Raw genomic sequence first — 13,994 nt, 5'->3', positions numbered from 1 at the left:
GTACAAAACAAACGCTTTTTGTGGCACTATCCCACGAAGTGGAAACACAGAAATGTGTCACTACAAAACACCCATGTTTAATGGCTAAAAAGCTGCTGGGAGTGCTGTGATAACTGGCTAAAAAACAACTGATTTTACTGTATGTTGGTCTGGAACAGTGGTCTGCAGTGGTCTGTAGCTCATCCACCCTACCCTCTACCTCTTGACGACAACGTCAGCTCATACAGTATATCACTTTAGAAACTGTACAAATGGAATATATCCATGGTTTGCAGAAATGTAGAATCCCAACATTTTCTACCATCAACTGAACTAAACAAAAGCTCTCAGTTGTTTTCAGAAGTAAGATCACGGTTTGGGTTAACTAAGTATGTTATTATACTATGCTGCATAGTAACTCTGCTTTGACCTTTGGTTTCACACAAGACATGAACAGCAGTCTTGTGAATGAAAGTCCTGTTTGTTTGACCCATCCACCACCAATCCCTTCAACCCTGCACAGACTTTCTCACTTTTCATAGTACATTAGTTGCTTGAAGCATCGGATGACGGTGCGTTCGGAAGGGCAACTGAATAAGCATCAGTTTTTGACAAGTTGGGAGAAAGCCCTGCTGAATCACTCGTTGTTTGTACCTTGGAGAAAATTCATGAATGGAAAAAGTGCATTGTGTATAAGGCCTGTTGTTTCTGGGAACAGAAGTAGCTACTGAATTTTGGATTCTATTTATTTCTTTTTCAACTGAATTGAGGTGGAGGCAGAAATCACAGAGGCAGATACAGTACCTCATGGGAGCATTAAACCAAAACCCCAATCTGCATGCTGAGACACAAGTCAAGGTAAACGACAACATTGGGTTATTTGTCACTTGGGTGAAGCGGCCCTTTAAATGAACAGCATGTATTTGTAAATTATCATGAAAATGGTTCTCAATTCTAATTACTTAGAATCATGTAAGAGCTATAATTTGCTTGAAATGAGCCTAATTATTGGATGTGTAACAATGACTAACAGAATTATAAGCGTCACTCATCCTGATTATTTCCACACATACAGTATGAGTTGGCAGTTAAATATTTCAATCCGAAATGAACAACAACAAAGTCTTCTAATGTGGAACCCTCAGACAAATCTCATCAAATGGAGGGCTGTGGCTATAATGAGTGTGTGTGTGTGTGTGTGTGTGTGTGTGTGTGTGTGTTTGAAAGCCAGAACAATTTCACTGTTACACCATTAGCTCCATAAAAGCATCCTTGTGTCAGTCTCTCTGAGCACTCTCATCGCTCTCTGCCCTGTCAGTAGCTCTTCCCTTTCTGCTGCCATCCAGCTCTCCCTCTCTCCATCCTCCCCCTCATCTCTCTCACAAGCACAAGGTGGTACCTAACATGGGGAAAACCCCACTGCTTCAAACTCTGCAGTGATGCACCATTACATCTACCCAAGCGGGAGACCAGCAGCAGGATTATATGACCACACAGAGGGACAAATGTACCAAAACCCTAAGTTCTGTTGGCACACAGGGGCAATCAGATGGGAAAAGGAAGCTGGCGGTGAGGCAGAGAGAGCACAGATGTATGGATATACCACTGATAACAGCAGGTCATGTCATGTTAAAGGTTAAACAAGTTAGGATAAACAATCTCAATTCAGTGTCTACTTACATGTTCCTGCACTTTTGATCCTATCACACATTTCTATTAGCAGATGGACTAGTAAGAGCATTTCAGTGTAAAGAGAAATAACAGTTTAGGGCTGGGCAAAATATATAGATATCATATCGATATCATGATGTTAGACTAGATATCGTCTTAGATTTTGGATACTGTAACACTTTAAGGATTGTCTTTTCCTGCTTTTAAAGTCTGCATTACAATAAAGTGAACTCACCAGACTGTTCTAGCTGTTCTATTATTTGCTGTTATCCACTTTATCATAATATCCACATTATTAATGATTTATCAAAATTCTCGCATATTAATATCGTGATAATTGATCTTCTCTATTTCACCCAGCCCTATGACAGTTATTTTTAAACTCTATTTTTGATACTATTTATCATCATTTTTTTGGTCAGCAGTGGTCATTTCATGTATGTACATTCTGTAATTAGCTCTCTATAAAGCATCTTTTTAAATTGGTGGCAGAGTCTGTCATTCCTATGCTGGAAATCAGTAATCCAGCGTTACTGTTTGTAATGTTACCCGATTGATATCAACCTCACAGGTTAATGTTCACCCTCCTACAGTCGTATTAAAGCTGGATTAGGTTACTCCTAATGCTAACACAACATTTCCTGCTGCTGCTTTTTCACATTAAAAGCACTCAACTGGTGGGGTGGCTTTTACGGCGAAGAAGTCATATAAAACGCAATGTGTGTCTTCAAGGTTATTGCTGACAACCACCATTGATCAAAAATGTGCCTACAAAACAAGACATCTGTCATTTGAGTCCATTTTGACTACAGTTGGACTCCAGGCATTAGTATTTATACGAAGCTGGCTACAGCTCTGGAGGGAAAGAGACTTTAAATTCAGATTTATATCTAATATAAACTTTTAGGCAAATCAAAGGATGCAGAGTAAAAGAAGACAAGACAGACTTTGTCGTCATCCATCTGTATACAGTGCAGTACAGTCGAGGAACGAAAACATGTTTCTCCTGGTTCAAACAAAAGAATGAGTAATGCAACATTCCGTAGGAGTGAAACAAACATTCAGACTACATATAAGGCACAAACAAAGACACAAAACAAGGTAAGATCATGGAGTTCAACATGCAGGAAAAAAAATATACAAGACTGTGTCATAAAAAGAGAATATAGATAAAAATAAGAGTATAAGAAAAGTATGAATATAAAAGAGTATATGAAGCAGCATTAACCAAGAGCCCTGCTTCCCCAGCATTTACAGCATCAACAGCCCTCCCTGTCCGCTAAACTCTTATATAAATACAATCAGACCCATTTCTTCCATTCTACATTTTGCCCTCCAGTAGTGAAACACTCAAAATGTGACAATATCATTTCTTTAAGAAAAGCACATGCACACAGCCTGAGGCGCTCACAGGCCTTCTCTTTCTAACCAGTTGTTCTCTCACCCCTGCCTATCTCCATCGCATGAGGCTGCTGCAACAAATCCAGACAACAAGAAATACAAAGAGGCGATTAAGACAGGTTTTAGTTCTATACAAATGATAGTGTCAAAATATATCTTTTTTTTCCTGTATTTCTGTATTATATGTATTTATGTATTATATTTATTCTGAAATAAATTTGTAAAGGCCAGCTTATGCCACATGGCTGATGTCATTAAACAGACCAACTTGTATTAATTATTGATAATCTGGAATCAAACTAATCATTCTGTAGATCAGGAGGTAGATTGTCTTCTGAACCCCAAGTTGCTCCACACAGGCAGGCCAGCGCCTGGAGTGGCAGCTCCGCCACCATTGGTGGGTGTGTGTAAATGGGTGAATGAGAGGCAAATTATAAAGGGCTTTGTCTGGCAATGTAGAGAGGCAACATATAATTGGAGTCCATTTGATATTCATCTAAATAATTCACATGCTTTAAAAACAGGGCTGGGTAATGTGGAGAAAATCAAACATTTTAGTTTTTGACCAAGTACCTCGATATTGATATTGCGACAATAAAAAAAAATGTAGGGTTCACTATTGGGGCTTTCACAAGATATTTACACAATAAAATTTTTGATAAATAATTAGTAATGTAGATAAATTGACCCTGTTACTGATCCTGGTACTAACGTGTTTCCGAGCACATCGACATCATGTTTATCATGTGTCTCCAGCTGACTACTTGACTACTGAAAGGTCAAAGGCTCCATGCATATTTATTATGTCCACATTCTTGCTAGCTGCTCACTAGTCAGAACTGCAGTTGTGTCGGTACAACTAGAGATTGACACTGTCAGCAGAATACAATTTTTAGCCTTCCAGAGGGCAAAGCCAAACAACACTTAATCAAACTCGTTGTAAAATGGGTGAGTTATAGAGCTTTAGCATGCTGTCCCCAAAACAACCACCACGCCCTGCAGTGATGACTTAGTCCTTGTCAGTGATGGATCTAACACATTAGCATTTACACTACAAAAGACGTGGTCAAACGTGTCCAGACCATCTCATCCGACCACAATGCAGCTTGATGGTTGTTTACGCTTGAATTTGCCGCTGTTTACGTGTGACTACATCACCCAAGATGCAAGTTAATACCAGGTGTAAACAGTCAGAATGACTAAGTGGATAAAGGCGAATAACAGAATGGCTACAACCGTTTGGTTATTTAAAAAAATGACATCGCTTTACTGTAATGCAGCCTTTAAAACCAGGAAAAAGACCACACTTATGTTATTACTATCCAAAATGTAAGAGAATATCTCATCTCATATCACATATATTGATAAGATATTGATAGAGAGCATTACCATGGCATCTGATTGGTTGACTTAGATGCAGACTTTACTTTTCAATTCTATTTTTGGTGCTTTGGCATAATAATAGGTTTTAATAGACTTTTACAACACAGCAGGCACTCAAGTTGTAAGTTGCACTGCAATGTTAATTAAAGTTCAGTTAAATTATAAAATCACACACCAGACACAAACTAATGAGTGCATAAATTAAATCACACGTACCTGCGTGCTTCGATTAATCACAGCGAAATGAACAAACTAATATACAATTCTAACACCCAGTGCTGGAATAAATGGTTCAGCCAGACGTGTTTGTTCTATAGAAAGAAGCACAACAGTGAGTGAAACAGATGACATGACTGAGGAGGAAGAGGAGGTGAGGGGAAACTGGCGCAGTACAAAGAGTTATATCTGACCTTTACCAAATTTAAAGCTAATTGAGAGAGCTCAGAAAGGATAAGCAATTCCAAAGGTCAGCCGCAGTGACACAGGCCTGAGAATATGATTACATTTGCTTTGCTAACCCTGGGGTGCAAATGTCTTAAGATGCCATTTTTGACCTCCGCCGAGAGATGTTTCAGGGAAGAGAAATGGGCCATTAACAGGTGAACACAAGCGGAGAGGGCTTGGAGCTCTGATAGCACTACTGTACCAGAGCTGAGTGGAGCCTCGCAGTCATGTTATTGCTTTTTCCCAGTGAGGGAGAGGTATAATTTCCATTTCAATTTCTACAATATTATGTTGGCTGCCAATCAAATACATACAACTTTCGTTAAGAAGCCCTATAACTGTCAGATGAAGAAATATTCAAATACTAGATCCGACAGCACTGATCGTTTCTACATAAAACATATAAAATAGCTAAAGTGCAGATGAGGAAAAGTTAGATGATAGTCATTGTAGTGGATTGCTGCTCTGAGGGAGTATATTATTACTCTGATATGAGTAAGTGTTGTAATAATTTTTCCAATGGCTTGCCCCAGTGTGCGTATCACATGTGACAGAAACTCCAGTGCATAAACTGTTCAATATTCAATGAAATCTTTTATTGCCTCTCACTGTCCAAGTAGACTAAGCACAATAAGAATATGTTTCATCAATATTATTTCTCTTTGCGTCATTAAATTGGGCTTCATTTGCAGTGAAAAACCTTCCTTTTTCTTTATGTCCCCGCTATGAAATCCTGCCGGCTGCAGAACAAGGTAACTAGGGTTGGGAATACTCTGCACAGCCACAGGAGGATCATGAATAGTGTTTAACTGCTCCAGCTGTTGTACGGCGGTTAGTAAAGCAAGTGCGCCGTGGAGAACTGCTACAAGAGATAGCGGAGATATAAACAGGAGCAGCAAACCGCCGAGCAGTTGGTGCCAGAGGGAAGGACAAACAGGCACTTATTTATGAATGCCTGGACATGCTGGGAAAGCCGTAATGTTTGCTTTTGGAAACAGATGCCTCTATTCGCTGTGTACACACCACAATACCACATAACCTCACTGTGCACTCACTGCATCGATGCTTTCATCCCCTAAGGCCTGGTCCCTAACTCAGCCTTCACCACAACATGTCAACTTTAATCTTCAGCCCTAATTTAACATTTTAAGATTCACTTAGAAAAGTTCATGTCAAACGAGAATTATCGCCTTGCAAGTATATGTCTCCAACCAGTCAGTTTGGGTTTTTATATCCACGTCTTTCTAGACTCATATGTAGCCATGACAGTTGACAATAGTTCAAATATGGATGGTGCTGCAAAGAAGCTACGAATTCTAAACCAGGAAGCACAGAGGATCTATACAATCAGCACAGTCGACTCAGTATTTGACCCAATGGCTCCCCTTCTGGGATAAGACAAAATAAGACCTGAGATAAGATGTTGAATAATGGCCAGACGTTACTGTGAAGTTGACCTTTGATGTTTTGGATATAAAATATCATCACTTCATTGTTTTATCCTATTAGACATTTGTGTTATACTGTCATAATTATGAATTCTTGAGTTACGGCCAAAAATGTTTTGTGAGGTCACAGTGACCTTGACCTTTGACCACCAAATTCTAATTAGTTCATCCTTGAGTCCAAGTGGATGTTTGAGCCCAATTTAAGTAAACTCCCTCAAGTCGTTCCTGAGAAGTCCTGTTCATGTAGATGGGACAAACGGATATTCTCACAACCTGAAAACATAATGCCTTCAGCCACGGCATTCAGCGGTGCAAAGGTATAAAAATATTTTTAACACTCTAATTCACACAGTTGGGCATAACCCAATGGAAACTACAAGTGGTCGTACTGGCTCCAGAACTGTAATTGAAGTCAATGGAGAAACACAAGTTTTTGTTAGAAATGTATTATCTATAATTTGGGGTTCAAATCACTGCCTTTTATACTTTAAAAGTCTAAAACTAGGCTCAGTAATAATTGTCATGGTTCATAGACAAAAGTATTTTTTAGTCACTATTATTAGTTTAAAATAATATGACACCTGCAAAATGACTATTTGTACTTACTGCTTGTTACCTGAAATTTGTGGAGAAAACTTTTGTTTTTGGCGTATGCTTCCATGTTGAACGAAGAATTCAAAAATGGCGAACATTCTTCACGAATTGAAGTAAACGAGGGCTGCTTTTAACAATAGCAAAACTATATCAAAACATCTGTTTACACTCTCTCGCAGAACTCTGATGGCTATTGATAACAGCAGAGTGTGAACAATTTGAACTTCTCTGATATTTGCAGAAATATATTATTTCATTTTTATTTTTTTTAATTAATCTATTTTGTTTTATTTTTTTCAGGTTTTGGAAATAGACTGTGTAAAATAAGGGATGTAGCTACCATGCCTTAACCCACTGGTATGTAGCATCCCGTTCTGTAGCGCCGAATTTGGCATTTAACTAACTTTAAGCCTTAATAAAATGTAAATGGGTGATTTGTATAAAAATTTACATCCCACTACAGTAGTCATGAATGTTGAAATTGGGCATAATGTTGACTTGTTTCTGGAGCCAGCCTCAAGTGGCCGTTAGAGGAACTGCAATTCCATATTGGCTTCACTTTTCAGCCCCAGAGGTTGCTGCTTTGTTTTGGAGCGCAGAGTTACATTACCCCAAGGATTCAGAGAAGCACAATTTAACTTCTCTCTTCTTTCCTTCAATGAAATTAGCAACCAAGCTGAAAATCAGTGCAGTGTGTTCCACTGTGGTTCATACGGCTACTAAGAAGAATTCATGGAAAGCAATACCTTGCTTTGTGTAAATTTGCAACTTGTACATTTGGGGTGAAAGCTGGGTTAAAGTTCCAATTTAATGGGGTTAATAACATCTTAAAATAATTAAGATATATGTATTATAAGTAACTATATTATTGGAATCCACCAAACTCAAGCCCTCTACAGCTCATTACCACTGGGTACTTACAAAAGAGAGTCCCTCCCCTTTAACCTTAAAGTAAAGTTAACCTTGATTCTGTCCTCTGTTTGAATTTTCCTAATTGTTCTATCCCTCTGCACATGTTTGGTCCTCATAAGTATCGATGTTACCTCACATCGACACACTCATGCACGCAGCCACCTGCAGGCTTTATCAAAAGCACCTCAGCTCAGCAGAAAAACACAATCTCGGGAAAATAATTGGCCTGACACGCAGATACACAACAAGATGGAAAAGGTGGAAGGAACAGTGAGCTGCCGTCAATCAATCAGTGAAAAAGCGTCATCTGTGTGGGAAGGGCAAAGAAGAGGTCTTGTCAGAATGAGAAAATAAAACCATTGCCGATGGCAAGGTGGCCCGATGTTATCTTAAATATGTAATAAGCTCCGACTTCAGGATCAAGCACACAGTGTGGTTAAAGTGTATGTGGGGAAATCAGTATTCTGTGGGAAACTACCACGCATCAAAGTGCTGCATACTGTTTTGAGGCTTACCTGGAACAAAGCTCCCCTGCACAACCTCCTTGTACGCCCACCATCCTTCGTGAATTTTCGGCGGATTTGGTTGTGCTGTAAGAAGAAGAAAAACAGGGGCATCAATCAGTTAGATCTGAAATTCAGACAAGAAAGCGAAAAACACTGTCCTGCCATGTTCAGATGCTTTTCACTGTCCTCATCATTTCCAGATGCCCTGCCAACCTTCCCAGCAAGAGGCCTCAGCAAATAGTCTCCGGAGATGGCCTCGGAGCAAACAGGCCTCCAATTGGAACTCAACCTCTCGTTTCAGTCCAACTGCGCACACACACACACACACACACACACACACACGTGCACACACGTGCACACACACACACAACCTCCCCTGTGATGCAATGACTCTCTAGGCATTAGTATGGAAATGCATTCTGTCATGTTGTGTGAGCTGTGGGAGGAAGCCCCAGATTAGAGCAGGGTGGTACAGTATAATTGAGGTGACTAAGTAAAGGTCTCAGTTCAGAGAAAGACTTGTGACCGAGAATTACCCACCGAGCCTTTGGGATATTGCTTTTTACACCTTGACTTTTTTTCTTTCCCTGTTCATTCACCAAACGCACAGAGCGGGGCTTAATCGAGGGTCTCGAGGTTGCCCTGCTTGCTTGTCTTTAATGGAAGCTGAGGTGGCCGAACAACCCTCCTCCCTCTCCTATCCCCTCCAAACAGCCTTGCTGCAGTAACACTGGTGAGCAGGTTCAATTTCAGAGGGGTGGACCTGCTGGACATGGTCCAGAAAAGGCTATTTTCTCAGAGGGAGATCTCTCCTGCCACCAGTTTAAAAAAAGAGGGAGGAAGCAGTAGTTGGCCTCTTGAGAGAAAAAAATGGATCCTGTTTGTCGACTTGTTTCTCAAAATGATAAATTACCCTTTTGATGGTAAACTTACTTGAAGTAAACATCGCCTTTGATTGGAATGTACCTAAATCAGTGAATTGGCCAACAAAGTAGCAGCAGTGAGTCTGAATATGATTGACTATATGTTAAAATTGCTCTGTGTAACACTTATCATGGCACTGAAATTCATTGTGCTGCTTTAGTGTAATTACTATCATAAAAAACAACAACTTTGGACCAGAATCAGCTGATTTGAATGGAGCGGCTGTGACCAGTAAATCCAGGAGGAGGTAAAGACTTGGACATTGGTGAGCTCTGACCTTTGACACAAAACTGTGACAGTGATCTGTAATGTGTAACGTAAGCCTAAGCGGTCAGCTGTGGCCCGTCTCTGTGGTTAGTTGATCTTCGATAAGCTTCTTTCAATGTGTGTAATTTGTTGAGCATACCATGATATCTGTGACGTAGATAGCTTAGGGCTGGAATTTTTTTTTTTGTGTACATGCACTCGTCCGTAAAAAACAACAACAACAACACCAAAAAAAAACAACTGTATAATGCACAACTGGTGGGTCGCGTTCCAAACTGTGTCAACTTTGTAAAAAACATTATTATGACGTAAAGTGAAGTTCGAGCACAGAGCTTTTATTTTGAAGTGCTGTTTCTTGCTGTACAGTCACTGACTAATGGACAGCTGCTTAACAAGAGACAGCAAATTAGCTAAACAACGTGGCCAAATCCAAGTATGATGCTGAATATACTGAACTGTGTGGACCTTAAAGTAATGACTAAAGAGAAAACTGGACCCCGTGGCTGCACTAATAGGGAACCACTGGTATAATAACTTCAAATTTGACAGGGTTATAGTCAGCATCTTTCTGAAGAGGACTACAATGAAAATATATGCAAACCTCTGTAGAAAAATCATGCCAGCAGTTAAAAAATGTGAGAAAATATCAGAATGGAAATTGAGCTAATCTTCTCTTTAATATTCTCAAAAACTGTACAGTTAAACAACTTAAAATTTACATGGTCATAGTCAGGGTCATGCTGAAAAGGATTAAATTGACAATTTTAACTAACCTCTGAAGGAAAACATTTTATGAGTTTAAACATGAGGATATTTTCAATGCTGCAGTGTATTTCGAGGTGATTTTTTTACCTTTTGACTGTCTAAAAATAAATAAATAAATAAACCTAAAGTATAACATCTTCAAATTTGACAGGGTCATTCTAAAGAGGACTCCACTGAAAATTTCAAAAAGTTTCTGTGGGGGATGTTATGCTGACAGTCAGGGTCATGCAAGATTAAACTGACTTCAGACAGACCTCTGAAGAAAAGGATTTTATGAGAGTTTAAACATGAGGACATTGTCTGTATTTTGAGCTGACTTTCCCTTTTAATTCTCGAAAAGAAAAGAAATAACAGCAAACCTCTGACAAAAGAAATTTTATACATGAAGACATTTTCAGTGTCTTACAGTATCATTTAAGCTAAATTTCCCTGTACAGTAATGTACAGTGAAACTACTTGGACTATATCCTATATAATGTAATAGGAACAGTATGAGCAGAAATCCGTTTGTGCTTCTCAACAACATAAAAAAATGTTTTATAATTATATTTAATACATAAAATTTGAGACATGTTTGCTAAAAATGTGTCTGTCTCCGTCCTTTATGGCCCCTCCAAGTACCTGTGCTGTATTGGCACAAGTGACATATCAAATCCAACCGGTGGCTGGCTTGACCATTTTTTCGCAAATCACGGCTCACTTGACTGTAGTGTTTTATGATAAAGCATTCTCAGTGTCCTCTATTCACATCGCAATGTTATCAGTTCTTTTTAAATTTGTCTTTGTGTGAGTAAATTTTAAGTGAGAGCGTGTGAAAAGTGTCAATTGCAGGAGTTTCTCAGTCAGTGCATGAGAATTGGCAGCCCTAAGTTACATGCACAGGTACACGTAGAGTTGAGAATTACATGCACAGCTTAAATTTTGTAGTATTGTCAGCCCTGTAGCTGCTGTTTCCATGACTCCAGTAGCTTCTATGGTGGAGCTTTTTCATGGTAATTTATTGCACACCGTAGCAATAAATAGTTTAACTGCCTCTACGGTTACATTTACATAAAGCTAACCTTACTGCTACATAGTGAATACACTGTGATGATGGTGTACTACTTTGTTAACCGCAGAGCATCTTCATCATTTTTCATATGATAAAAGATTAGCAGTATGAAAAATAATGAGCCGTCAGAGAGAACAATCGAATGCAGTGTAATTTGGGTGTTTGTGTGTGTCTGTGTATGTGTGTGTAGGGTAGGTAGTGTGTGTAGGAGAGAGCCCTTGGGATGCTAGCTACTGTAAGTAATAATATAAAGGAGATTTTGAGGCCTGTGGACATGATCCTCTTACAAGCTCCTGACAACAATACAGATAGCGTTCTCTCTCTCTCTCTCTCTCTCTCTCTCTCTCTCTCTCTTACTCTCACACTGCACATGTGCACTGTAATAGAGCCCATAATAACACAGCTGCTGTCCCTGACAAAAAAAAGAGAGAATAAAACACCCTTTTTGGATTGATATGCCCACTCCCACCGTTATTTCAGTCTAATTAGAGTAAATGTGAAACAATTTTATCACTATCAGTTTTAGATAAATTGCTGCTGAGATACTAAAATGATGAATTCTGTGAGGTAAATTGAACCTTTCATGATCCCTTTGGGAAAACTAAGCTGTTGCAGCAGCCGAATAGCAGCACTAATTACACCAAAATATATTATGAGGAATATGAAATTGAAAAATGTGAAAATATATGAATTACCCATTTATGGAAGATGTGGCAAATAAGAAAGAAAATGAATGCAATTTACAGTATGACCAATGAAAAACGGAACAGGATGTCTTTTTAATGCAGCAGTCATTCTTTGTCAAGATTTAGGGCTAAATCTATGGAGTCTAGAGAGTGCCAGTAATGAATGTGACTTTTTAAATATGTACTAAATAATTAAAATAAATGAATAGTGTCATATTATTTTGAAAGGTATTAAGAACTGATTAATGATATGAGTATTTCAGTATACTGCAAATTATCATTTCAAATGTTAAAAAAAATTGCAACTTCACTGTATTAATTTGACAAATTAATTTTCATGTTGAGTTGACAATGTCCTTATTCTGTCTTTAAATTATAAATAAAGAAATAAACATTTACAGAGAATCAAAAAATACATTTAAAAAGACTTATTTATGTCACTTATTTGTGTATCTGCTTTGTATGTTCCATCTCATAACACGGCTTTTATTTTTTAAAGAAGTATTTCACTGCTGGAAAGAAAAAAACATGGCTGTCTATGCAGTAGACAGACACAGATACTTTTGAAATCGGTGCTAGAAAACAGAGAAAAAGGGCTGTGGCATTCACTTTTGCTCAAGAGGTAGAAAACCAAAACTACCAGAATGCATTGCGCAGCCTCAATACAGACCATTAAACAAAACTGTTAGTGGGTAATGTAATGCAAGTTACCTGTCCGAAAAACAATATGGTGGCCAGCTGGTAACAAATGATCTTGTATAACAGACAGTAAGCTGAAACATGTTTCTGAAAATATTTTAGGTGAGAACTCGGCAACGAAGTAACCGAAATTTTGGTTTAAATTTGATCGGCACTGCCTAGTTTTACTGTTCAACCTTGGGATGCACCAATTGTGAAAATCTGGGCTGATACTGATGTTAAAGATAACAATTTGGCTAATAGCTGATACCGATACCAATTTTTTTTTGTTTGTTGTTTTTTTGTTGTTGGTTTTTATTCCCCCTTTTGCACCAGTGAAATAACTTATAAACTCAACCATACACATTTATGAAGTAACTTTTAAAATAACCTTGTTTCACATCAAAAACAATTTTAAATTACTGCTTAAAAATCCTTTTCACTGTATTTATCATAATTCAATCTCTAATATTTTATATTGCTGTGAAAACATCAACAAATTTCTCCTTCAAACAGCTGCATTTTCTGAATAGAGCTTGAACGCATCATAATGTAACTCAATGCAATCTGTCAGCAGTTAGTTCCAGCCCAGCTCCTTCTCTCATTCCACTTCTTTACTCTTTGTGTCTGTGGTGGGCATATGAAAATGAGAAAGTGCAATCTGTAGTTCAAGCAACAGCCCGAAAGCCTGTAAAAATTTACAGGGAGATCTGGGTGCTGGTAGGATAAAGGGAAGTTTACCATTGTTCATTGACACATACTACCCACACTGTTATGATACAAAGCTGGTTAAAAATCAGCAAAGCATCCATTCAAAGATGGGCAGGCAGTGTGCAATAAATTAGTACAACCCCCATGGCAGTAACAGGAGCACTGATTAGTTAGTTGTTATGTACTAATGTGGCATCTGAGGAAAAGAGTTGAGTCTATGAATCTGTCTCTTTAATGCATAGTTTGACCATTCAATTCATATACATATATATATATATTTATATATGTAGTGGGTGTATATATTTCAATTCAATATCAATTCAATTAAACACGAAAGTCTGTATAATCATCAGTGGTAGCAACTGGTAGCCAATAGATGAGACATTATCACTTCCTGTGGCTCATCAGAAGAGAGCAAGAGAGAAAGCAGCACAAAGCAGCATAACAAGCACTGTCCCATTTCTCACAATGTCTGGCTGTGGCCCAAAACACACTTCCTGACATCAGCAGAAAGGAAATGCCTCCAATCTATAAAGGGAAATGCAGACGAGACGCTACAGGAGGTGGGATGCGA

The 13,994-nt window shown here is 38.5% G+C and overlaps 1 protein-coding gene across 1 annotated transcript in view; it reads right to left on the bottom strand.

Moving 5' to 3' along the window:
* The window catches only part of ca10a (carbonic anhydrase Xa), a 379,419-nt gene that overhangs the window by 314,411 nt on the left and 51,014 nt on the right, over window positions 1-13,994 (bottom strand). Inside the window, exon 4 of the mRNA XM_033611814.2 lies at window positions 8,348-8,422. Within this exon, the coding sequence (XP_033467705.1) occupies window positions 8,348-8,422 (75 nt within the window). The remainder of the gene's footprint in view (window positions 1-8,347; window positions 8,423-13,994) is intronic.

The sequence above is a fragment of the Epinephelus lanceolatus genome, chromosome 21 (genome assembly GCF_041903045.1).
Source record: "Epinephelus lanceolatus isolate andai-2023 chromosome 21, ASM4190304v1, whole genome shotgun sequence".
Taxonomy (NCBI): domain Eukaryota; kingdom Metazoa; phylum Chordata; class Actinopteri; order Perciformes; family Serranidae; genus Epinephelus; species Epinephelus lanceolatus.
The sequence above is the reverse complement of the archived record's forward strand: the minus strand, read 5'-3'. Positions and strand labels throughout refer to the sequence as shown.